The 23,811-nt window shown below is 35.6% G+C and overlaps 2 protein-coding genes across 2 annotated transcripts in view; one reads left to right on the plus strand and one right to left on the minus strand.

The window, feature by feature from the left end:
- Positions 1 to 13,802, minus strand: part of myofl (myoferlin like) — a 36,805-nt gene extending 23,003 nt beyond the window's left edge. Inside the window, 18 exon segments of the mRNA XM_055162403.1 lie at positions 229 to 344; positions 432 to 458; positions 1,140 to 1,222; positions 1,298 to 1,341; positions 2,020 to 2,088; positions 2,169 to 2,272; positions 2,340 to 2,466; positions 3,218 to 3,333; positions 4,057 to 4,087; positions 4,632 to 4,682; positions 5,121 to 5,183; positions 6,102 to 6,230; positions 6,545 to 6,726; positions 7,481 to 7,577; positions 7,658 to 7,766; positions 12,708 to 12,799; positions 13,221 to 13,276; positions 13,610 to 13,802. Coding sequence (XP_055018378.1) covers positions 229 to 344; positions 432 to 458; positions 1,140 to 1,222; positions 1,298 to 1,341; positions 2,020 to 2,088; positions 2,169 to 2,272; positions 2,340 to 2,466; positions 3,218 to 3,333; positions 4,057 to 4,087; positions 4,632 to 4,682; positions 5,121 to 5,183; positions 6,102 to 6,230; positions 6,545 to 6,726; positions 7,481 to 7,577; positions 7,658 to 7,766; positions 12,708 to 12,799; positions 13,221 to 13,276; positions 13,610 to 13,697 — 1,584 coding nt within the window. The 5' untranslated portion in view covers positions 13,698 to 13,802.
- Positions 13,803 to 14,310: 508 nt separating this feature from the next.
- LOC110159151 (centrosomal protein of 55 kDa-like) lies at positions 14,311 to 19,362 on the plus strand. Its single transcript, XM_055162450.1, has 8 exons — positions 14,311 to 14,387; positions 14,753 to 14,939; positions 15,318 to 15,554; positions 16,393 to 16,458; positions 16,576 to 16,726; positions 17,763 to 17,889; positions 18,495 to 18,618; positions 19,171 to 19,362. Exons 2-8 carry the CDS (start codon positions 14,781 to 14,783, stop codon positions 19,360 to 19,362), a joined length of 1,056 nt encoding a protein of 351 aa, XP_055018425.1. The 5' UTR covers positions 14,311 to 14,387; positions 14,753 to 14,780.
- The last annotated feature ends 4,449 nt before the right edge of the window (positions 19,363 to 23,811 follow it).

The raw sequence follows: 23,811 nt of genomic DNA on the forward strand, positions 1-23,811 counted from the left end.
TGAGCAGGGTTGCCGCTTCACAGATCTGACCTCTAACTTGGTCTGATTTGGTCTCCATGAAGATAGAAAGGTTTAATACCAGACTGTGAAACACTCTCAACGAAGCGATAACATCACCATGAAGAAAAGAGTTTCACAGAACCTCCACCAGAGAAGTTACACAGTGCACCTTTAAGTATCGATTAGTATCGGATTTTCCCTAATTTGGATAGGAGAAATGCTTGTTACCTTGCCAACGTTCAGCTCCTCGTATGGGTCACCGAAAGCACTGAATTCCCGGGGGCTTCCATAAAGGTTGACATAGCAGGGGCCAAACGCAGGAAGAAACCCAACCTCTGATTGAGCTGTACAACACAAACAAATGTGGCAAACAGGATATCATTTCCTGTTCCACTTTATAATAACAGTCCAGTAGAGCATGTTATACTTACATTCAGACATAGTGGTGCTGTTTGAGTCTACAACAACAAAACCAGAATTTCAGATATGTTCATTATTATTGATACTTTGCAGGTGATGTCATCAATATTCCCTGGGGTGTGATGCTAACTGAAAGCACTGCCCTGTGAGCAGAGCTGAGCTTTATTTACCCATAACCATAGACCAGAAAGAGCTGCTTTGGTTGGAACTACAACAGGTGAGATGATTTGTGCACTTATTTGGGTTGAAATGTTCCACAGTATGGTATTAAACCTTTCTATCTTCATGGAGACCATACTAGACCAAGTTATAGGTCAGATCTGTGGAGAGGCAGCCCTGCTTACAGTCAGAATCTCTGGGGTTTTTTTTTTAGGTATTTTTGAGCAATAAATCCAATGACATGTCCATACAAACAAGCAGGATTTTCAGTTACACACTCTCAACTTTTGCTGAAAATTTAACTTCTAAATAGGACCGTGAACTCATACTGATCTCAGGCTCCTGAAAATGTGTTGTTTAGATCAATTTTGTATTTTCCTTAAGTTTTCTGACAATCTAAATAAATGTGGCAATGTTTTCTACTGCATGCATTGTGTCACCATGGAAACTGTTGAATATTCCACCAAGGGATATATGAAGAACACCCCCAGCGTGTCAATGCAAAGTATCAATACTGGCTAAACAAGTAAAAAAAAATCAAACATGAAATATACAAGAACCTCCAACTTCTCCGCCAGATGAAGACATTTTGCTCAGATTTAAAAATGTAGTTCCAACAGCATCATCTTTGGTTGCACGGTCCCTGGCAACAAAAAAAGTATTCCCCAAATATTATGGAATGTACCTGAAAATCCCTTTTATAATAGGAGCCACTTACCAGTCATATATCGTGAGTTTGATGCGTTCACACATAGAAGGAAACTAAAAGAAGACATATTTAATTACTGGTTGAAAGAGATAAAAAAAAAACATCTTAATAATTTAGTTTGCTGAAAATTAAAGGGGCATTATGTAACTTTTCTGGGTCACCAACTATTTATTATTGCTTTGCCTAGAATGTCCCACAATATGGCTTTAAAAGTCTTATATGATGCCAAAAAAAAAAAAAAAACATACCTGGAGTTGTGTTTTTTTCATTCAAACATGTTTGAGTAAAACTTTATTATTAGTCTGTCTACAACTTCAAAGCTCAAAACGCTCTGTTTCACGTTGTGATGTCATGAAGCGGTAGTTTTCAAGTTTTACCTTTTACCTTTTATCAGTAGAATGATCAAAATGATTTTAGTGAAAAGGTGGAGGTGAATTGAGAGGGACGATGGTTTTTTAAGAGAAAGTGAGCCAGAGTCAAAGGAGCCGGAAACGCGCCCATGCTCACTTCTTGTTTGGGTTAGTATATGTCCATGGGTATATACAGTGTATAGTTTAAATATATAATTTTTATGATGAGCAAAATCATATGAGGAACATTCCAGGCAGAAAACCATGACATCTCCATGGAAACAAAGTTAGTGGAAACGGTTACATAGTGCACCTTTAAATATTGTTTTATGTATTGTAAGAAAGAGCCAAAAACAATGTTGAAGTGTATATTTTCCATACCTTCACTTGAAGATTTATAAGCTGGTTCCACTCTGGGTTTGCATTTCTTTCTATTATTTTGGTGTGCAGCTTGAAAATAAATTAATACATTTAGCAACATTATCTACCAAACTAAAGCATTTGAATTTTGTACTATTTTTTTTTTTTACCTTCTTTCCAGCAAAACTAACTTCTAAATATGGATCCACAAGGTTTTTCCTGTCCCCCTCTCCTCCCAAAACCTGTTTCATTGCCTGAAGGAAGGCATCATCCACTGTAGAAGGGGAGATTTCAGAATTTGTACATCAAAATTATTTATAATTTTGAAATTTTTTGCTTACTTTGAGGCATATCTTCAGCACGGTACACTTTTAAAGCAAGCGTGGCCCATCTCATTGTCACTCCAGCTGGAACCAGTAGATTGCTCTCTATGTCGTCCTGTTCCTCATTTGAATCTTTCTTTTCAGGCTAAAAATAAAAGATCATTTTTAACTGCTCTCCGTCATGGACACTCCTGCTCATCCACTGCACCAGACTATAGAGGGACAGAGGAGCTCATTCTCCAACAGGCTCCAACAGCTCCACTCAGACATTGAGAGATACAGGACTACACTAAAACTATACTCCCTACAACTGTACAACAACTCACCCATATGTAATATAATACTCCCTACAATTGTACAACAACTCACCCATATGTAATATAATACTCCCTACAACTGTACAACAACTTACCCTTATGTAACAGATAATACTCACTACAACTGTACAATAACTCATCCTTACGTATCAGATAATACTCCCTACAACTGTACCACAACTCACCCGTATGTAATATAATACTCCCTACAACTGTATAAAACGCACTCTTATGTAACAGATAATATTCCCTACAACTGTACAACAACTCATCCTTATGTAACAGATAATACTCCATATAATTGTTCAACAACTATTATGTTATATAGATATTTTTTTACTTATTTTTTATTTTATTTTTACAAAGGCCTATAATAGTACGGTAACAAACAAAACAAAGCGGTCAGCGAAAACTACCGGTCTCTAATGCATCACAATGCATTGTAGCAACCAGTCACAAAGATTATGGCTCTGTGTCCCAATAAATTCCCTTGCAGATCAATAAAGTTTGTCTAAGTCTAAGTCTAAGCCTAATTTATCTTGATTAATAGTAGATCTTCACTGTGTGTTACTGTAATACCGGGGGGTCATCTCCAGTGGCGACTATGATCAGGGTGACTTTGAGGTAACCTTTGGCCCCAGCTGTGGCATCATCCGGATCACTCAAAAGCAGCCATTTTCTCATTACAGCATGACCTGCACAGTGACAGTGAAACTTTATAGTGTTAAATATATGGTATGATAATCCAGCATGAAATCTAGTGTTATAATTGATTGTTGAGAATATGATAAATGGACTTTTACCCATTCAAAAGATATAATATTTAGTTTTACATTCTTAATTGCTATGTTTTAGAATGTTGTTCCCTCCTCAAAAACAGACTTGGAGTAGTGTTTTGTTTCTTTCACACATGCTTGAGTAATCCTGCATTATTACTCTATCTACATCTTCAATGCTCTGTTCCACCTTATGATGTCATGTAGTGGTAGTTTTCAAGTTAACACCTAGTAGGCTACCTTTTACCTTTAGTTCAGTAGAGATTGGTAATTCCAGAGATGAAATGATCCAAATGATTCTAGTGAAGGTGTATGGAGTTTAAAAACACAGTGGAGCACTTCTTGTCTTACCACATGACATCACAAGGTGGAACAGAGTGTTTTCTGTCTGAGAGAAGAACCCAGGCAAAATATGCAGAATTTGTGTGTAAAACATGTGTGAATAAAACAAAACACAATGCAAGATATGTTTGTGATGAGGAAACACTACTATTACATAGATCAGAAAATAACGTAATATGGCCCCTTTAACAATGTATCGAAAGACACTAACTTATTTGTAGTAAGTGTGATCATGGCTATTCAAACTATTCTTGAGAAATTGCACATGATAACCATTCTTTCTATGAAAAACACACTTACCAGGTTCATCATAAATGTAGCCAACATCCAACTAGATAAGAAAAGACAATCAATCAACAGTATGAACTATGAAGTATTCAATTTTGTTACTAAAGTATAAGTACAGATACCAGAGCAAAGAATTACTCAAGTAAAAGTATTAAAGTACCCATTGTACACATACTCAAATGTAAGAGTAAAAAGTTTTTTGTATATATTTTGAAAATCTAACAAAGCTTCAAATGTAGTGATTTTGATACAGATTTGAGATTTGAACAGAAACAACTGAATCAATAGTTTTTTCTGGTTGTTTTTGTTTGAAGGTTTTAGTTGCTCAAACTATAAACATGTTAAAACAGGTTTCAGACTATAATAAAAATACTTTTACTTTTAAGTTTTGTTCAGGAAATGTAGAGTAGATAGGGATACATGTTCTCAAATAAAGTGAAGTGAAAGTAGAAAATATCCACTATAAAATGTACTTTAGTGGTACATATACTAAAATGAATTCTTAAGTACAGTAATGCGTTTTAATCATGACATGAGTAGTGCTTAGAAAAATGCTCTAAAATGCTGTTGGAATGACAAAGACACACCTTGAATTCTCCCAAGAGACTGTCCGTTCTGAGGGAGTAGGAGTCATAAACCTGTCAAACATACAGAAGTGTAATTTACGTAGTCATGGTTATCATTACAATGACTATGTTTGGTTTTAATGTTGATACTTTTCAGTGACGCTGGGGGTGTTCTACATGAATTTCTATGGAGGATTGTTTCTCAAGTTACCATGGTGGCACAGTAAGAAAGAAAACATACAAAATGGATTCAGACAACACATTTTTAGGAGCCTGTGATCAATACAAGCGCTCATGTTCCTGTTTAGGAGTTCAATAAAAATTGTGAGAGTGACTAAATGTGGTATCAACTAACCCAGCTCTTGGTCTATGGTCAGATTGTGTTAAAACAAAAATCAGATTAAAGTCTAAGAAGCCTCTGACAGAGCAGTGCTTACTGTTAGCATCACACCCCCAAGGAATGTTGATGACATCAGCTGCAAAGTATCAATAATGTATTTTTATCCAAACCCTGAGAATGACGCTCTCATCAAACAGCTCTGAGGGAAGCATGTTCACATTGTAGAAAAACATCTGTAAAAAAATGACAAATCATTTTATTACTTTTACTTAATTAATGACTTGCTTAAAGTTATCATTTGTAATTAGATTGGATGACCCTGCCGTTTTGTACCTTCACATATCACCACTAGATGCTATCTATGTTAGTGCAGTCTGACAGCGTGCCAGCTTTGATCTGACAGAAAGCCTGTACAAAGGCTTTACATCTGCCATCTACTACTGAAAAAGAGTGGTCGCTTGAAAGTGCATATGACATGCATATAATGTAATTAACAAGATTGTATTAAATATTTAATTATTAATCTTGCCTAATTTTCAACTTTGTTTGTGAAGTTTATAATTCTACTTCCTAGATGGACATGGATGTGATATGTATTTAGGATTAAACAACGAGGAGCAGTTGAAGCTGTTTAATCTACTTATACCGTGGTCCCACCTAGGCCTATCATGATAATTGCTATATTTTCTATATTGATTTATCATTCAATGTGACAGATAGAATACGATTTTGAATTATATATATTATAATATATCTTACTTTAAAATTAGTTATTGAGACAGGCCTAGTCCCAACAACTGAAAATAGTTTACTTTTATGTCTGAAATCATTTAGGCCAACTGTGGATGTTACTGAATATTTCTGTTTTAGATTAAGCTAGTCCCTCCTAACAGTAGTTCATTTGTTTACCCGTTGCAGTGATACTCACAGCGTAGCGATATAGTACAGTGATTAACTGTTGCCAGAACAACCTGTTTAGAAAATTATGTCCTTGTGCATAAATTGCCCTGCACTTTGGATGAAATTTTCTGTGATGACAGGACTGTTTTCAGACTCACTGCTATTCCAGATTTTTTCCACAAACTTTCACCAAACCAAGTCATAATTAGGAAAACATGAAAACCTATAAAATGCATTTCAGTGATTCATACCTCATCAAAGAAAGGGTTATTCCCTCTTCTGATTCTGGTCCTGTGGGTCTGTCCACACACACTGGCTTTCACCACCGGCTTTATATTGTTACCTGGAAGCTGTCGTGCCTCTATTATACGAACACGAATCTGGTAATAACAATACACAATAATAGCAATAAATAAATAACAATAAATAACAATAAACAACAATAGCAGAAGGTCAGCTGAGCAAGTCTATACTGTGGAGCATTCTAGACAAAACAATAATATTTTCACAGATACAAGCAGTTAGAGGAGCCACCATCAGAAAAGTTACACAGTGCACCTTTACTCTGCATTCTTTTTTTGTGTTCCAATATTCTTTGATATTGTTGTTGCTGACGTACTGATAGTAATATACTGTAAACAAATTAACGTGTGTTACTTATACTATTAAACAAAAAAACAAAAACAACAACAACCTGGAAGTCCTGGGGCTTATTGGCCAAGGCCCTGTGTCTCTTTCTGCTGAGGCGCACTGGTTTGTGGCCAGGTTTCCCAGGCTGGTGCAATGAGGCGGTAACACCTGGAGTCGTACCCCCAACCCCTCCATTTGTGTCTACGTCCCCTTCATCTCCATCGTCAGTGTGGTCAACTGAACCTACTGTTAACAATACAAACTAAATTTAAAAATTCACAATACAAGCTTTTAAAAAGGTTAATAAATACATATAAAACAATAAAAAAAATTAAAAATAAAAAATAAATAAATATATATATATATATATATATATATATATATATATATATATATATATATATATATATATATATATATATATATATATATATACACAAAATAAATTAAAACTGTGTTAAACGTTTAGAACTTCTAGAATAAATCACATTGGGTTGAAATTGAACTTGTAAATGGTCATATTTTTATGGTCTACCGAACCATGACAATACAAACCAAAAAAAAATATGTATACAAAATAAAATAAAAAATAAATAAAAATGAAATAAAAATAAATCATTTTTTTTTTTTTAAGTTTTAGAACTTTTAGAATAAATCAGATTTGGTTAAAACTGAACTTGTAAAATTGTTGCATTTTTATGTAGCCCTTTTCCACCTTCAAGGCCTTTTACATGAAGGAAGCATTTATACACATTCACACACCAGCACAGACATAGACTTGGGGCAAGGTGGGGGCAAAGTGAGTTAAGTGTCTTGCCCAAGGACACAACTGCAGCATTCATCCATGGAAGCTGCGATCACACCACCAACCTAAACCCATGATGTTAATGTCGAGAGCGGGATTTTAACCTTCTGATCAATGGACAAACACTCTCTCTCACTACTACTACAACTACTACACTCACCCCCACTGTTTTTACTAATAAATAATCCCACTTACCTCCATCAGTTACAGACATGTCTCCATCTACATTATCGTTCATATTTGGAGCACCATGGGAGGGTGATTCATATGCAACTAGCAAATTTATGGTTGTCTATAAAATTGATTTAAAAAAATGTTATACTGTAATAATCACATTTGAAGTTAAGGTTTTCAATACACTACAATATTTACCCCAATAGCCTGTTGTTTTTCATTGATCAATGGTACATTCCTGTATGGGAGGGCCTTCACCTGACCGCTGGCCAATTCTCTTAGATAAATCTTTGCAGAACCAATAAACCTAAAAAGAGAAAAAAAGAGAAAGAGGTTAAAAAAGGTAGAGTTTGTACTGAGACATTAAAGAGCTTATGACATATTTCCCTAAAACAGATATTTATCTAAAAGGCCCATATTACACATTTTCTGATCTATGTTATAATGTTGTGTCCTCACCAAAATAAATACCAGGAGTTTAGTTTTTCATTCACATATTGGTACAAATCCTGCATTTTAGGAGTTCTTCTCTCAATCAGAAAAACTCAGTTTGACCTAGTGGTGTCATGTGGTGATAGAGGAAGAGAGCCACTGTGTTTTTAAACTCCATACACTTTCACTACAATCATTTGGATGATTTCAGCTCTGGAATTACCAGTGTCCACTGAACTAAATGTACAAGGTAATTGTTACCTGAAAACTACTGCTTCGTGACATCACAAGGTGGAACAGAACATTTTGAGCTTTGGAAATGAAGACAGACTAATAAACTAGGATTACTCAAATATGTATGAATGAAACACAACTCCAGGTATATTTCTGATGAGGTAACAACATTATAACATGTCTTAAAGTTCACAAGATATTTTTTGTTGGAGCTTATTTGACTAAAAATTTACAACCACACCCATTTTGTTAAATTAATGTTTGAACTGTCATAGATGGAATTTTGCGTGTTGATGACATAAATAGAGGGAACGCAAAGCTACTTCCTGTAATAAGTTTTTTGTTAATTTTTCTTCTAAAAATACCTCTTGATGGTGTAAAATTATGAATCATAACCATAATCACCATCATATGCACTTTAAGTAATCACAATCTCTCATCACTCACGTGTTTGGTGTAGGTGGAGATGGGTGCAACAGTTTCTCACTTCCCATTTTCACTTCATTCTTTGTATATCACGTTAATAAATGCTGTGGGCACTGTATTATTTCTACACGCATGTTGCCAAACAATGGAAACCACCAGTCTTGTCTGCTGGTGTTAGTGGTAAAGGAAAGAATGAATGTAATAGTTGTTGATAATAAATCACCAATGACAATGGGTAATTAAAGGACCGACATTAAGCTATTTTCTGATCTGTTATAATGTTATTTCCACATCAGAGACATACTATTCATCCACATCTGTATAACACTCAAACCCTGCATATTTAGGCAGAGTGTTTCTCTTATACTGAAAACCACCTTGTGATGTCATGTGGTGATACATGAAGTGTATGACGCTCCGCTGTGTTTTTAAACTCCATGCACCTTGAATCCACGAATCATTTTGGTAATTTCAGCCCTGGAATTGCTAATCTCTACTGAACAAAATGTAAAAGGTAGCTGTTAACTTGAAAACTACCACTACATTACATCACAAGGTGGAACAGAGCATTTTGACCTTTGGAGATGAAGACAGGCTAAAAAACTAGGATTATTTAAACATGTGTGAATGAAACAAAACACAACCAGGTATTACATGGTAATATAGGACCTTTAAACATGCAAGAAAAGAAGACTCGGATGAACTAAAGAGATACCCTACCATACTTGGTTGAACTAGCTGCAATTATACACAGATGGTAACGATTTTGCCAAAGCTATGCACAGGGCGTTCTGTGCCCAGTATAAACAGAATGATGAAACCACAAAGCTCTTTTCATTTGAGTTACTTAAAGGCAATCTGGCCTACAGTTACTTTAACTAGACTGCACCATCATACTGAGTGCCTCAAACAGGAGTCTATTTTAAGCCCTGGAATGTAAATAGATGGCAAAAGGCAGCATGAACCTTCTCACTTGGAGAAAATGAGGAAGGAAACTGTAAGAAGAAAAAGAAATATTTTCTGAGTAAATAGTATTACTTTAAAATACCAAGTTTAAAGGACCCCTATTACCTTATTTTTTGGTCTATGTTATAATAGTGTTTCCTCATCACAGACATACCCAGAGTTTTGTTTTGTTTTATTCACACAAGTTTAACACACAAACCCTGAATATTTAGGCTGTGTTCTTTCCTCTCAAGCAGAAAACACTCGATTCCACCTTGTGATGTCATGTGGTAATAATGAAAGATCTCCACTGTGTTTTTAAACTCCATAAATTCTCACAAGAATCATTTTGATAATTGCAGCCCTTGAATAAAATGCTGTTAACTTGAAAAACTACCACTTCGTGACATCACAAGGTGGAATACAGCATTTTGACATTACTCAATATATGTGTGAATGAAACAAAACACTCCGGGTATGTTTTTGTGGAGTCAAGAATTCTGTATACTTGCTAAGTTACGACTCAAAGAAATTAATTGTTTTGTTTGTTACATTCTAAAATATGACAGGAAATTTCAAAAATTCAGAGTGATGAAATATTGTGACTCTTGCCAAAGCAGTTAAAGGACTTGTATGTAAGATCTTGGTTTTAGATTTATACACTCGACCTACATGTGTCCCCAGATAAGAGGTAAACATGGCCAAGCTAAGTTTTACTGATAACAACTGTAAATCTGAACCTCACACGAGTCTATTATTTGGGTTGCCAGACACAGCACTGAAATCCAGTTAATTCAAACCTAAAAGAAAGAAATGAGTCCTCACTACCTAAACCCCAGTACCTGCAGCCAATCATGAACCAGTGCTAGTGCAGCCTCTGCAGCCCAGTGAGTGAATTCTGGAGCTTGTGAGCTTTCACATGAGGAATTTCCTGTCCATATGCTGAGAAAAACTTGTCTTTGTTCCCTAGGGTCTGTTCATTTGTAATCGTGGGACCTTTTTTAAAACAGTCAGAGCACAGGCTACAAACAGTTCCTGTTTTCTGGTCTATGTTTTAATGTTGTTTCCTCATCTCAAACATACCTGTAATTGTGTTTTGTTTAATTCATGAATTTAACTCACAAACCGTAACATATTTACTTCTCTCTCAAACTGAAAACACCTTGCGATGTCATGTGGTAATACATGAAGTGCTCCACAGTATTTTCAAATTCCATATCATTTGGATGATTTCAGCCCTGGAATTGCCGATCTCTACTAAACAGAAGGTAAAAGGTAGCTGTAAACTTGACAACACAAGGTGTAACTGAGGATTTTGAGCTTTGGAGATGTAGACAGACTAACAATAAAGAATTACTCGAACATGTGTGAATGAAACAAAATACAAGTCCATGTATGTTTTGAGGAGGTAACAACATTGTAACATGACTTAAAGCTCACAAGAGTCAATTTTGCATAATATAGGCCCTTTAATCACTCAAATCAAAAGTGCATATTTTTGAATTGGCGAAAGGTCAAAAAGTTGTTTAAAAAGGAAAAGGTCATGTGAGGGAACCCTCGGAATGTATGGGTTTCAGAATGAGGGAAAATTAGGACTGCGGCCATACCAATTAAGCATTTAAAACTAATTGTTATATATTTTGGAACAAGTCCTAAAAATGCTGCAGATAACAGGAAGCTGAAACCTATGAATATCTAACAACTGCTCTTAAAATATATTGCCTGCTCTTAAAAAAAATAAAAACTTCCACCCTCTTTGCTTTCAATATTTTAATAAAAAAACAAAACAAAGTTAGCATGTAGCACAAAAAAAGAAAAAAATTAGAGGTCCTATATTATGCAAAATTGACCCTTGTGGACTTTTAGTCATGTCAGAATGTTATTACCTCATCAAAAACATACCTGAAGTTATGTTTAGTTTCATTCACACATGTCTGAGTAATCCTGGTTTATTAGTCTGTTTACATCTCCAATTTTTTTCAAGTTAACAAATACCTTTACTTCAGTAAAATCTTTACTGATTTGGCTGAAATCATCCAAATGAGTCTAGTGAAGATGTATGGAGTTTAAAAATACAGTGGAGCACTTCCTGTATTATCACATGACATCACAAGGTGGAATAGAGTGTTTTCTATCTGAGAGGAGATCTCAGCCTAAAAATTAAGTGTTTGTGTGTTGTGTGAGTAGGTTTTTGACATTTCCAACTGCATTCTGCGCCCATGTGAACTCTCTTAATGTCCATTGTGTAGATGAAAACACTGTTGTTTCTCATAAAGTGCTGACTGATAGTGATGACAAGCCTGCGCAAGCTTTGTAGCACAGTCCTCTTTTACAGGCAACAACGTGAAATAGAACAGATGATGCATGATTGAAACACCTTCCACTATTTACCATACATTCCCTAGAGCCTTCTTTAAAATAATTATAACTGTATATAAAGAGGAAATGCTGTAAATATGAGACATAACGCCAAAGATAAGAAATTAAATCTAGCTGAAGTAGATTACAACATTATATGGGACATTCTTTCATAGTGTAAACAGTCTGGAGCTCTTTTGTGTGTAAGATTAGTGTAGCGTGTTAGCGCAAGTTTGAACAAGGTACCATTGAGCAATGTAGAAAGTAGCAGTATCTCAACCTTGGAAAAAATATGTATTAACACACAAACTCTGCATATTTAGGCTTCTCTCAAACAGAACGTTTTGTTCCACCTTGTGATGTCATGTGGTCATACAGGAAGTGCTCCACTGTATTTTGAAACTCCATACACCTTCACTAGAAATATTTGATTGATGATTTCAGCCCTGGAATTGCCCATCTCTACTGAACTAAAGATAAACGGTGGAACATAGCATTTGAGGTTTGGAGAGGTAGATAGACGAGTAATAAAGTTTTACTGAAACTCCAGGTATGTTTTTGAGGTGGTAACAGCATTATAACATGACTTAAAGCTCACAAGAGTGCTACTACTATTACTAGTTCTAGCTCTACTCTTGACAACAATTTTGAAAATGTGCCTTACTACATAATTTTCTGCAAGTTCATTTCTAGTGAACTTAAACAGCTTGCCCCACAAACTAATAATACTGCAGGTTAACACAATGTGCTTCCTGTAGCATATAATTTGGGTAATGGTGGTTTCACTTACCTTAGCAGTTACCACATCCCTACTGCAGCCTGAGCTTATACTACATACATTTTCAGTACTTACTTGTCCTTTCCAATTGTTTCGAAGTCTTTCACAATGACATCAAAAAATGAAGATGCATCCAGAGGGCAGTTTTTAAGGTCAAACTCCAGTACCTGTTCACAAAAAATAGAAAGTATAAGTCCTCATCAGAACATACCTAGAGTTGTGTTTTGTCCCATTCATACATGTTTAACACACAAATATGGGATACTTCACTCCATACACCTTCACTAGAATCATTTGGATAATTTCAGTTCATTCAATTGCCAATCTCAACTAAACAAAAGGTAAAAGGTAGCTGCTAACATGAAAACAACCACTTCATGGCATCACAAGGTGGAATGGAACATTTTGAACTTGGGAGATGTAGACGGAATAATAATAAAGGGTTACTTAAACATTTGTGGATGAAACAAAAGAAACACCACCTCCAGGTATGATTTTGATGAGGTAATAACATTCTAACATGGCTCAATTCTGCATAAAATAAGACCTTTAACAATAAAAACAATATACTATATTTGCACTTTATACCTCATTCCAAACAGGATTCAGCTCGTTGTCAATAGCTTTGGTTTTCTTCTTTTCACCTGGAACCACAAAAACAACTGTTGCAGCAAAGCACAGCCTAAAGGTAACTTTTAGTTTCTTAGAATGAATGGTGCTTATCTTAACTAAACTTAAGGCAGCTGTTACAATAGCGCTGGCTAGAAACACTGTAAAGCTGATTCCTGACCTTTTAAGGACATGCTGTCAAATGAATGACTCACAAAATATGCTCTCAGTAAAGTTTATAGAGATTGTTAATCAGTTAGGTCACAGGAAATTAAATAGAAGAATTAGAAATGTTTAAAAAGAAAGAAAAAAACACAGGAAGAATTACAAATGAACTGAAAGAAACAGAAAGAACAAAAATGTCATACCCCTAAATAAAATTCCAACAATCGGATCAGGAATTCCAAGTTTCCTTTTGGGTATTCCAGTGGCAGACTCCACAGTGACCCGTAGCATTTTGTAAAAGTTTGGTTTTCTTTTTCACTGATGAAGCATATTCCACGGAGAGAATGCAGCCAGTCAGACAGCCACACAAACATACGGCTAGGGGGAACTGTAGAGGAGGAGGAGGAGGAGGAGAGCTGATGTGAGGAGGAACAACAGCACAGCCCAGTTAGTGAGTGGTATAGTAGGTCTTGCTGATGGGACTGGGAGCTCGGCATTGTCTGCAAAAAATAAATTTAAAAAAAGCATTAATGAATAAACACCAGCATTTACATATTTCCAAAATTGAAATTAAAATTCATTATTTAAAAAGTCTAGAAACCTTTAGTAACAATGCCTTTCTCCCGTTATCCTCACTGACGTAGCTTATAAAACAGCGACATCTGGTGGTGAAAATTTATATTGTCTTTGCATTTTACCCGTCTATTTAAATTATTATTTCGTGTACCTAATTAAATTCTAAATACACTCTTCTGATATAAATGAAATATTTTTGGAAACCTTACCTAAATAATTTCACGTTCAATAATTTTAAATATAACTGCGGTCCAAGCATAGACTGTCTAATAAGGTAGACTTAGCCACAATCAGTTAACTTGGACCTTCATTTCAATGGTAAACCAAATGTAATATGATCTTTATATTACGTTACCTCCTTTAGATTTATTAGAACGACACGAAATTTGCTATTAAACATTTTAGGTAACTAATCCGCAAAACAAAACTGAACCATGCTAAATTTGTTAAATGTATGGTAAATCAGCTAATTATGCTAACGTTTCTCCACAGTAATAACATGTTTTTTCTCGTTAGCCACAGCTAGCTCTCGAATAAATTGCTGAAAAACAAAAATCAAAAGTACTGATATAACAATTTATATTATTTTCTTTATTTTTATTACTATACAGTAGACTATCATGTAAGAAAGATTGTTGCTTTTATAATAGCATAAATTTACTTTATTTGACCATTTTGTGAACGATCATTGAATTAACGTTACGCAATATATTTCAGGTCTCTTGGAATGTTTTTTTTGAAATGTAACAACTTTATTTTTTCGCATCCAGCCTTACAGCAACTTACTTTACTGTGAAGATGCCGCGATCGTCTACTAACCACAAAAACCTCTGCAAAGCAATGGCAGTTCCCCGGGCTCGTATTATAATCGGCAATCTGAAGAAAGAAAATGCGTTTTTGTTGAAGACTTTAAATGAGTTGGCTCGGCATCACAATGACCACAACAGGATCATAGAGGTGAGTTAAAAAGGTAAACTGGAGGTTTTAACTGGAGTTTAATCAAGTTGCATTTTATATGGGTTTCAGATGACTTCCTATAGGCAACATTTTAAAGATTTTTTTTTTTTTACCATTCAAGAGACATTTTGTTTTGTTTGTTTTGTCAGTAGCCATGGCGTATTAAAAATGTCACTGTCAAATATATCACTTAAGTTAACCACAGTTGGAGTAACATTAAGCATGGTGTCTGAAAACGACAAAGTAAAATTTTACTAAAGTTCTCAAGTCTCACACCCTTTACAACAGTTTGAGCCTAGAATTGCCTAGAATATGCAATTACCGGGGCCATTACCATCCCAGAGCCTCTATTGCATATTTATTATTATGTCTGTGCAGAAATTTCTTGCCCTAGTACACTACCGCCCATCATCCCAAGAGTTTGAAGAAGAGGGTTCAAAATGTGTGTCAGCATTGGTGCCAGAGGAGCAGAGGGGCCATGAAGAACACCAGCGCAATCAGGTGAACATGACAAGAGTGACCTGTTACGCCAATGAAATAGAGGAGATAAAGGACCAGCTTGTAAACATCTCAGCCAGATGTCAGTATCTGGAGAACAACACTGCAAAGAAACAGGTAAAGTAGTAGTAGTAGTAGTAGTAGTAGTAGTAGTAGTAGTAGTCATAATAATATATATATTTCTTTTTAAATAAATACTTTGTATTTTATTTTGTTCTTTCACATACAATTTTTACTTATAGCTTACTTTTTACTCACTGTATTTTAGTAGTAGTAGTAGTAGTAGTAGTAGTAGTAGTAGTAGTAGTATTTGTTTTGTGAAAGAAATGTCCAGATTTCAAACAATTTATTTTATTTTTTATTTTTCACATGCAATACTTACTTTTTATTTATAGTTTAATATTTTACTCACTGCATTTTATAGTGTTTTATCATTCTCTTACTTACATGTTGTAAGGCGGGAGGCGGTGGTAACTTTATAACAGGAACAGGAGCAGGTTGTAATACCAGGTAGTAACAAGTAGTAATAAGTAGTAATAGTAGTAGTAGTAGTGTTGTTTTGGGGGAAAAAACAAATGTTAAAATTGTTTGCAATATTTTACTTACTTTATTTTCTAGTGTTTTATCAGTGCCTTACTGTTCATATTATAAGCAATCAGACAGTAAAGACTTTAACTCTGTACTGTAGCTTTACTTACACCCTCTTAATACTTTTACATATTTTAAATGTGTCTTGCCAGCAGAACATATCATAATTTGCTCTTTACAAGACGCCACCACCACTCTATTCTGTTTTACTTCTTCACCACTAGAGAGCAGCAGTAAGCGGCTGTAGAGATGGATTTCATATAAGCAACCAACATTATAATTGCATGACAATAACCACAATTCAATTCTGCTATGAGCTATGGTGCCAGTATATTTATATCAAAGCCACCTGTTGTATATTGTACAGGAAACTGCCATTGATGTACAGGGTGAAAATGCCACGATAAATGAGCTCCAACTCAGCCTCAATTATGTAAGTATTTAAGATTATTTTAATGTATTTATTTATTTATTTAATTTCATTGAATACACTTTTTTTTTTGTAAAATGTCTACATAAACTCCCACTATCTTTCCCAAACCCCTTCCAGGTCCTTGAGAAGAATAAGCAGTGGGTAGAGTATGACCAGCAGAGGGAGCACTATGTGAAGTCCATAATAACCAGAATGTCATTCCTGGAGAAACATCTGCAGGAAGTCTCTGAGGCCCGGGTCACTGAGCGTAAAGAGTTTCTATCACATGGTGAGATTCTGTTAAAGGTGCTCTGTGTAACTTTTCTGGTGGGGGGTTAGGGTTTGTCATCTGCTTGTCTCCATGGAGATGTTATTGCCCAGCTAAAATGTTTTACAGCAAAGCATTAAATGTATCTGTCGTGCATTTATTCAGTTACAGGTGTTCAAAAATACACTGAAAGGGGTTTTTCTTATGGTGAGTGCTTAAGTATCCACAGATCTGACCTGTAACTTTCTGCTTGTCTCTGAATATGTAAATAAATAAACAATGCGGTACTGTGAAACATTCCAGGCAGAACGATAACTCCAAGGAGACAATCACAACGAAAGTTAGAAAAGTTACATGTTAGAGCAGTGGTTCTAAACCAGGGGATTGGGTCCTCCTGGGGGTCACAAAATTATTTCATGGGGTCTCCAGATGATATGAAAAAATGTATGCAATATTCTTAAAGGTCCTATATTACGCAAAATTGACTCTTCTGAGCTTTAAGCCATGTTATAATGTTTTTACCTCCTCAGAAACATACCTGGAGTTGTGTTTTGTTTCATTCATACATTGAGCAACTCTGTCTACATTTCTAAAGCTCAAAATGCTCTGTTCCACCTTGTGATGTCATGAAGCTGTAGTTTTTATGTTAACAGCTAGTATTCTAGTGAAGAGGTATGGAGTTTAAAAACAATAGAGCGTTTCCTGTATTAGCACATGACGTCACAAAGTGGAACACAGTGCTTTATATTTGAGAGAAGAATTCAGCCTAAATATACAGGGTTTGTGTGTTTAACATGTGTGAATGAAATAAAACAACTTCAGGTATGTTTTTAATAAGGAAACAACATTATAATATACTGTAGATCAGAAAGTAGTGTAATATGGGCCCTTTAAATATTGTCTTTCCTTTACAGTTTCTCTACACATCATATATCTAAATTGGGAATAAATCAAAATTGACTAGATCTTAATTATACCAATACTAAATCAGGACCAAACCAGGACAAGGGTGAAAATGAGTTGATTTAATCCCCCTCTTCTGATTCTTCCTTTACAGAAAACAAGAAACTCAAAAAGATGGAGCAGTATTACGAAGGCCTTATGCACAATGCCAGTCAGGAGAAAGCCGTACTCAGAGAACACGTGTGTCTCCTCCAGAATGCCCTGACCGAGGCCAAGAGAGAGTAAGCGCTGTTTAAGGTCATTCCATCTTGGACTGTGAAATCAATAGAATTGTCATCATGTTCCCAAGCACAAAATTAATTGAAATAATAATGGTACTAAACATAAAAATGTATAAAAATGATTTCCTCTTTTTGATCAAGGGCCCATATTACAACATTTTCTGATCTATATTATAATGTTGTTTCCAAACATACCTGGAGTTGTTCTGTTTCATTCACACGTTTAACACACAAACCCTGCATATTTAGGCTAAGTTCTTCTCTCAAACTGAAAACACTCTGTTCCACCTCCACGCTCCACTGTGTTTCTAAACTCGATACTTCACTAGAATCATTTGGATCATTTCAGCCCTGGAATTTTGAATCTCTTCTAATCCAAAGGTAAAAGTTAGCTGTTAAGTTGAAAAGTACAGCTTCATGACTTCACAAGTTGGAATACAGCATTTTGATCTTTAGCAATGTAGACAGCTTAACAATAAAGGATTGCTCAAATGTGTGAATGAAGCAAATGATGGTAATGAGGTAAAAACATTATATTAAGAGTCTTAAAGCTCACAAAGGTCAATTTTGTGTAATATAGGATTTTTTAATATTCTGATGTGCAGGTGCAGAGAAAAGCAGTGTGAACTCGAAGAGCAGTTGCAGAGAGACAGGGAGACAGAGAACGTTGCAGACATCAGGAGGGGGAACGAGGAGCAGTATCTGACCACAGAGGCTGAAGATCTCCAGGTGAGGCTGAGCAAGGAGAAACGCAAGTCAGCTACCCTAGAGCTACAAGTATGCATATTATGAGACCAGATATGTACTGTATGTTTGAATGTATAAAAGTGATGGTTAGATTGAATTATCTTTCAGTCAGGACATCTGCATAAGTACTTCCTCAATGACTATCACAAGGCTCAAGCAGATGGCCAAGTATAAACACGTGGTAAAAATGTTTTTACTTTTATTTAACTTAAGGTTCTGTTGTTGGGGCTGGAGACTATAATATATAATATAAATTTGTTTTACAGCTAATTTGCTTCTATACTGAAGCATCCACAATAGACCAATCCAATAGCTAGATACAGTTTGTGCAGAATGTCCATAAAGATTATACGGATTTTTGGGGTTTACCTCTTATTTATTGATTTTACATTAATGTATTTATTGATTGATAATGGGTTTGTTTACATGCAATTGAATTTTTTTTACTATAGAGAAAGTTGAGATGAGACACAGTTTCAACATAACAGGTTGGGTTCATGCACTGTATTTGTTTATTCTGTTGTTGTTTTTTAGGCTGACACTGTGGCTCCAAACTCAGCTCTGCCCTTAGACCGCCCCCCTCTCCCTCCAAAAACCCGCCCCTCCCTCTCCCCTCGTAAGAGTGTGCTGGACGAGAGCGTCATGGAGTGTCCCATGTGCCATGCCATCTATCCTGCCAGTCTATACAACGAGCTCATCAAACATCTGGACTACTGCCAGATCTGAGCTAAGACTACGAACATCTCCCATATGAGTTATATTAAAACATGCTGATTTGAATGAAAAAAAAGAACTTGGAATTGTTTTACAAGTAACATTTTTAAAGAATTAGACAAAAAAAATGCTATTGATACTTTGCAGCTGATGTTATCAACATTCCCTGGGGGTTTGAAGCTAACTTAAAGCACTACTTTGTTAGAAGCTCTGTTACTAAAGTTAGATTTAACCTGATGAACTGTTAAGTCTCTCACACATGAAATTAGTCACAAGCCAGCTAGCATTAGCCAACAGTTTTTAGTCACTCTCACCAACTCCTAAACAGGATTCTGAAATGTGTTGTTTAAATCAAATTTCTTGAGATTTCAGATCTATTTGTCTGTATTTGTGAATGTGTGAATTGTGTCTTTCTGCCGATAGAGATACATGTGGAACACCCCCCAGCATGAGGTCACTGCAAAGTATCAATAGTGATTTTTCTGACAGGTACTGTGATTGCGATTAGTTTTGTGGTCAAAGTGCACAAAAAAATCCATCTTTCTACTGAAAGATGTATATGGTGTTTTAATAGCATTATCTCCTGTTCTAAATAATTAAATTTGCAGCTTTATGATCTAAGTCTAAGTTTGTGTTGCTTTCAGTGGCCTCTGCAATTTCAAGTAGTTGCTGACATCACTCATGACTACCCTGACTACTGCCAGGTCTTTCTGCATGGGCGGAGTTTGAAGTATAGATATCTGTTTGACCAATCACAGTGTTCCTTATACCTCTAGACCCCACCCCTCACTCCTTCCCCCTCACTCTCCCCTTTAGTCCTCCAGGTACTGCCCAGTTTAGCAGCTCTATTCAAAATGTGGTTGTGGGTGGAGTTCACGTGTTTAGTCCCACTTTAATGTTCAAAATGTAGGATTCACTTCAGATTTCACATTTCACTTAATTTAACTAATGCATACAATATCCCCATGCATTTTAGAACATGTTGAAAGGACTAAAAATGAATGCATATTTTATTGTTTACAGTGGATATTTTATTATGTGAATTCTGATTTGATAATTGCAGCAACTTCAATTGTGATTTTGATTCTATTTTGATACAACTTGCTGCCCTAATAGACATGACATGACATAAATATAGTTCACAGGTTGTGTAAGTTAAGTCTTTTCCTGTACTATTTAAAGACAGATTAGTATGCTGGCCAATACAATACACAGAGAGAGGAAACACAGAGAGGGGGAACAGAAAATAGAATTGACCTGTGCTCTGGGCTTAAAGCATGCTAGGCTCTTTCAGGATCTTTTCATATAATGTCTCAGGGAAAGTTATTACAGGAGATTAGTCTGTCTGAGACCAAGAGCAAAAGCAGGTCCTCGGTAGGCCTTTGGAGGGCGACATTAACACAAAAAAGTATTACAATATAGTACTGCATATAGCTGATTTTATTTAATTTTTTTTGTTACTGTTTCGAAAATCTGATCATCTGATTTCTGGAGATATCAGATTATGATGTGAGTAATCTGATTTGTTTCTGATGATTTCACCCCGTGCAGGTATTCACAAGGGCAAACTAAAGCTTAAGACTAAAAATTAATTGTAGTTTGTCTTCCTAATACTTCACGTATTATAAAAATCCACTTCCACATCACCAGGTTTTTTTGAGGAATAGATTTGTTTTGTGCATCAAAACACATACCAAAAATGTGAACTAATTATTGCAATTAATCAGAATGTTCCAGAGTGCTATTTTATGCTTTGGTTGGGTTCAAATACTGCACAAAAAGTGATTGGACTATAACACTTCAAAATATCACCCTTTACTTAACACCATTTAAGATTTTACTGCTAGTTCTATGCTGTTTTTATTTGATTATTTTTTGTTATTGTTTTGTGTTGCATTTTTGACCATTTATTTATTATAGATAGTAGACTTTAGAATTTAAATTAACATTTCTTCAAAACTCCAATTTCAGTATTAACTTGTATCATAATCACCTCCTTTACAGACAATCCTGTCATCTGGTCATTGAACAAACCAGTACAGTGATTAAATTAATTACTCTGATGTAAGACACCTACCTGAGGGAAAACATTATTAGTTAAAGTCTTAGCTAACAGTAAACAGAGTAATCTGTTTTGCAGCAATAGGTGTGTATCTAATTAGATCACTACAGATAACTCGTGATTACGCTCGATTACACTGGCACGGAGGGATTACCCAGCAGGGGTAAGTTTGTTTTGCGTGTGTGTGTCTGTGTGTGTGTGTGTGTGTGTGTGTGTGTGTGTGTGTGCGTGCGTGTGCATGTGTGGTGAGAAGCTGTAAACTTGTGGGCTTTTGGTCGTTGGACAAAGATAACGTAATTGTTGCTACTATAAAAGATCTAACATACTTACATTTAGTTTGTATTTGAGCATTTTTTCCAAGCGTTGAGTTTTTTGCAAATAGATGAATTGATTTGTTGGCAGTGTTGATGATGTGGAGAGGACAGATGTGTGTTCAAGATAGTCACAATTGGATGCTTTTAAAAATTCTACTTTTGCTAAATCTGTGTTTATAAATACGAGACAGCAATTTACTTTTAGAAACTTGGTTCTGATATTGTTGTGTTTATATTTACATAGTAAATTATATTTTTTTATCTTTCTTAAATAAATGTGTTCTCTTTTACAACTGCTTTAGTCATGATTTAGTGGTGTTCTTTATGAGTAGACTTGTTTGATATTACTATAACAATATGGTATTGCCTGTACTTCTCACTTCTCCGCATAATTAAACTACATTAAGAAATTAGACATCCACAACCCTGTTTTTATTACTACCCCATAATAGAGCAGTGTTACCTTTTTTTGTGAATACCATCATCACACATAAGCATTAAAATAAAGATAGTGCAGAATTGTTGGTCATTTTTAACACTGAAATGTTCATTCTGCATTGTATTTACTGCACCTCTTGTTTATTTAATATAGAGTTCAATTAGAAAAAGGTTTACTGGGATTATCCTGCTTTACCCATTACAGTACACACGCAGTTCCCCAGTTGTCTTTATGTGATTTGAGAGATTCTAATAGACGCTTATTAGAATCTCATATCATATAAAGACAAGTGACATCCTGTCTTCTTAATACCTGGTGTATCCCTATTTTAATAATAATAATGCCTTATACTTGTAATGGTCTGTACAGGCTTGTTGAAGCTTCTCAAAGCACTACATTGCAGTCATCATTCATTCACTCCACACTCAGTGGTGGTAAACCATTATTGTAGCCACAGCTGCCCTGGGGCAGACTGATGGAAGCACGGCTGTCTGTCTGCACCATTGGCCCCTCCAACCACCACCAATCATTCACGCACACACCACATTCATACCAGGCAATGTGAGTGAAGTGTCTTGCCTAAGGACGCAATGACAGAACTTGGGCAAAACAGAAATCAATTATCCCATTGTCTCATTATAAATATACTATTGCTTAATACAGGCATGTCCAAACTATGGCCTGGGGGCCAAATGCAGCCCTCAGACAAATTTTTCTTGGTCCTCAGACTTCCAGGTGAATTGGCCCAAATTTCCTTGCATCAATTAAAAAAAAATTTTACTGCAAGTTTTTGGAAAATCTACCTTGATAAAGCTCATATTTAATATTTAGCGTGTGGCTTTAAGGATCTTAGCATGAATAAAAACTGATGGATCATTCTAATGTGTTAAACATGCACACATTTCAATTATTCCCTGTACTGAGCGCAAATCTACGGCTCTCAATCAGCCCTCTGCTTTGTCTGTGTTTAGATATGTGGCCCTTGATGAAAAAAATTTGGACACCCCTGGCTTAATACCTTCCCATTGTGTCTATATATTTCTCAGTGTCATAGAAAGCCTGTCAAAGTCCACCTACCTAAGTCACCTAAACGCATCTTTTATCATGTCTGACCCTCACGTGAACCTCTTGAACTGGTAATATTCTTATGCTATTATCCTTATCCTTAGAAACTATATCACAAATACTATATCAAAAGTATAGCTGCAATTCAACAATATACTTGTAATTCTTTAACAGTTTAAGGGAATATTGTGAATGCGTCTTTGAATGTTTGTTAAGAAAAACTTGGAGAATGTAGTCCATGTGGTCTTTGTCCCAGCAGCACAGGTCAGAGATGGCATAACGGACCATCATATAGCTGCTGAAGGGATTATTTTGTATGGATTATAGCGCACTGAAATGACAAGTCTGCATGGATTTAGTGGTTAAGAAAGCTCAGGTGGCATTATGACTTTTGCGTCACAGTCATTAGAGGCCCCTGGGATCCCCTGTAAGCTACTCTTTACCTTCTGCTGGGGACAAGATAGCTTCTTCTACTTCAGTAAGCAGAGAAAGAGGGATGCTACTGTAGTCATCCTTGGAAATTTATTGTTTAAACTCTTTCCTTGGATATTCTGTTGGGATATTTGTAGATCGGAGTCAAG

This window comes from Boleophthalmus pectinirostris, unplaced genomic scaffold (assembly GCF_026225935.1).
Source record: "Boleophthalmus pectinirostris isolate CB_2022bp ecotype Guang Dong unplaced genomic scaffold, ASM2622593v1 HiC_scaffold_5, whole genome shotgun sequence".
Taxonomy (NCBI): Eukaryota; Metazoa; Chordata; class Actinopteri; order Gobiiformes; family Gobiidae; genus Boleophthalmus; species Boleophthalmus pectinirostris.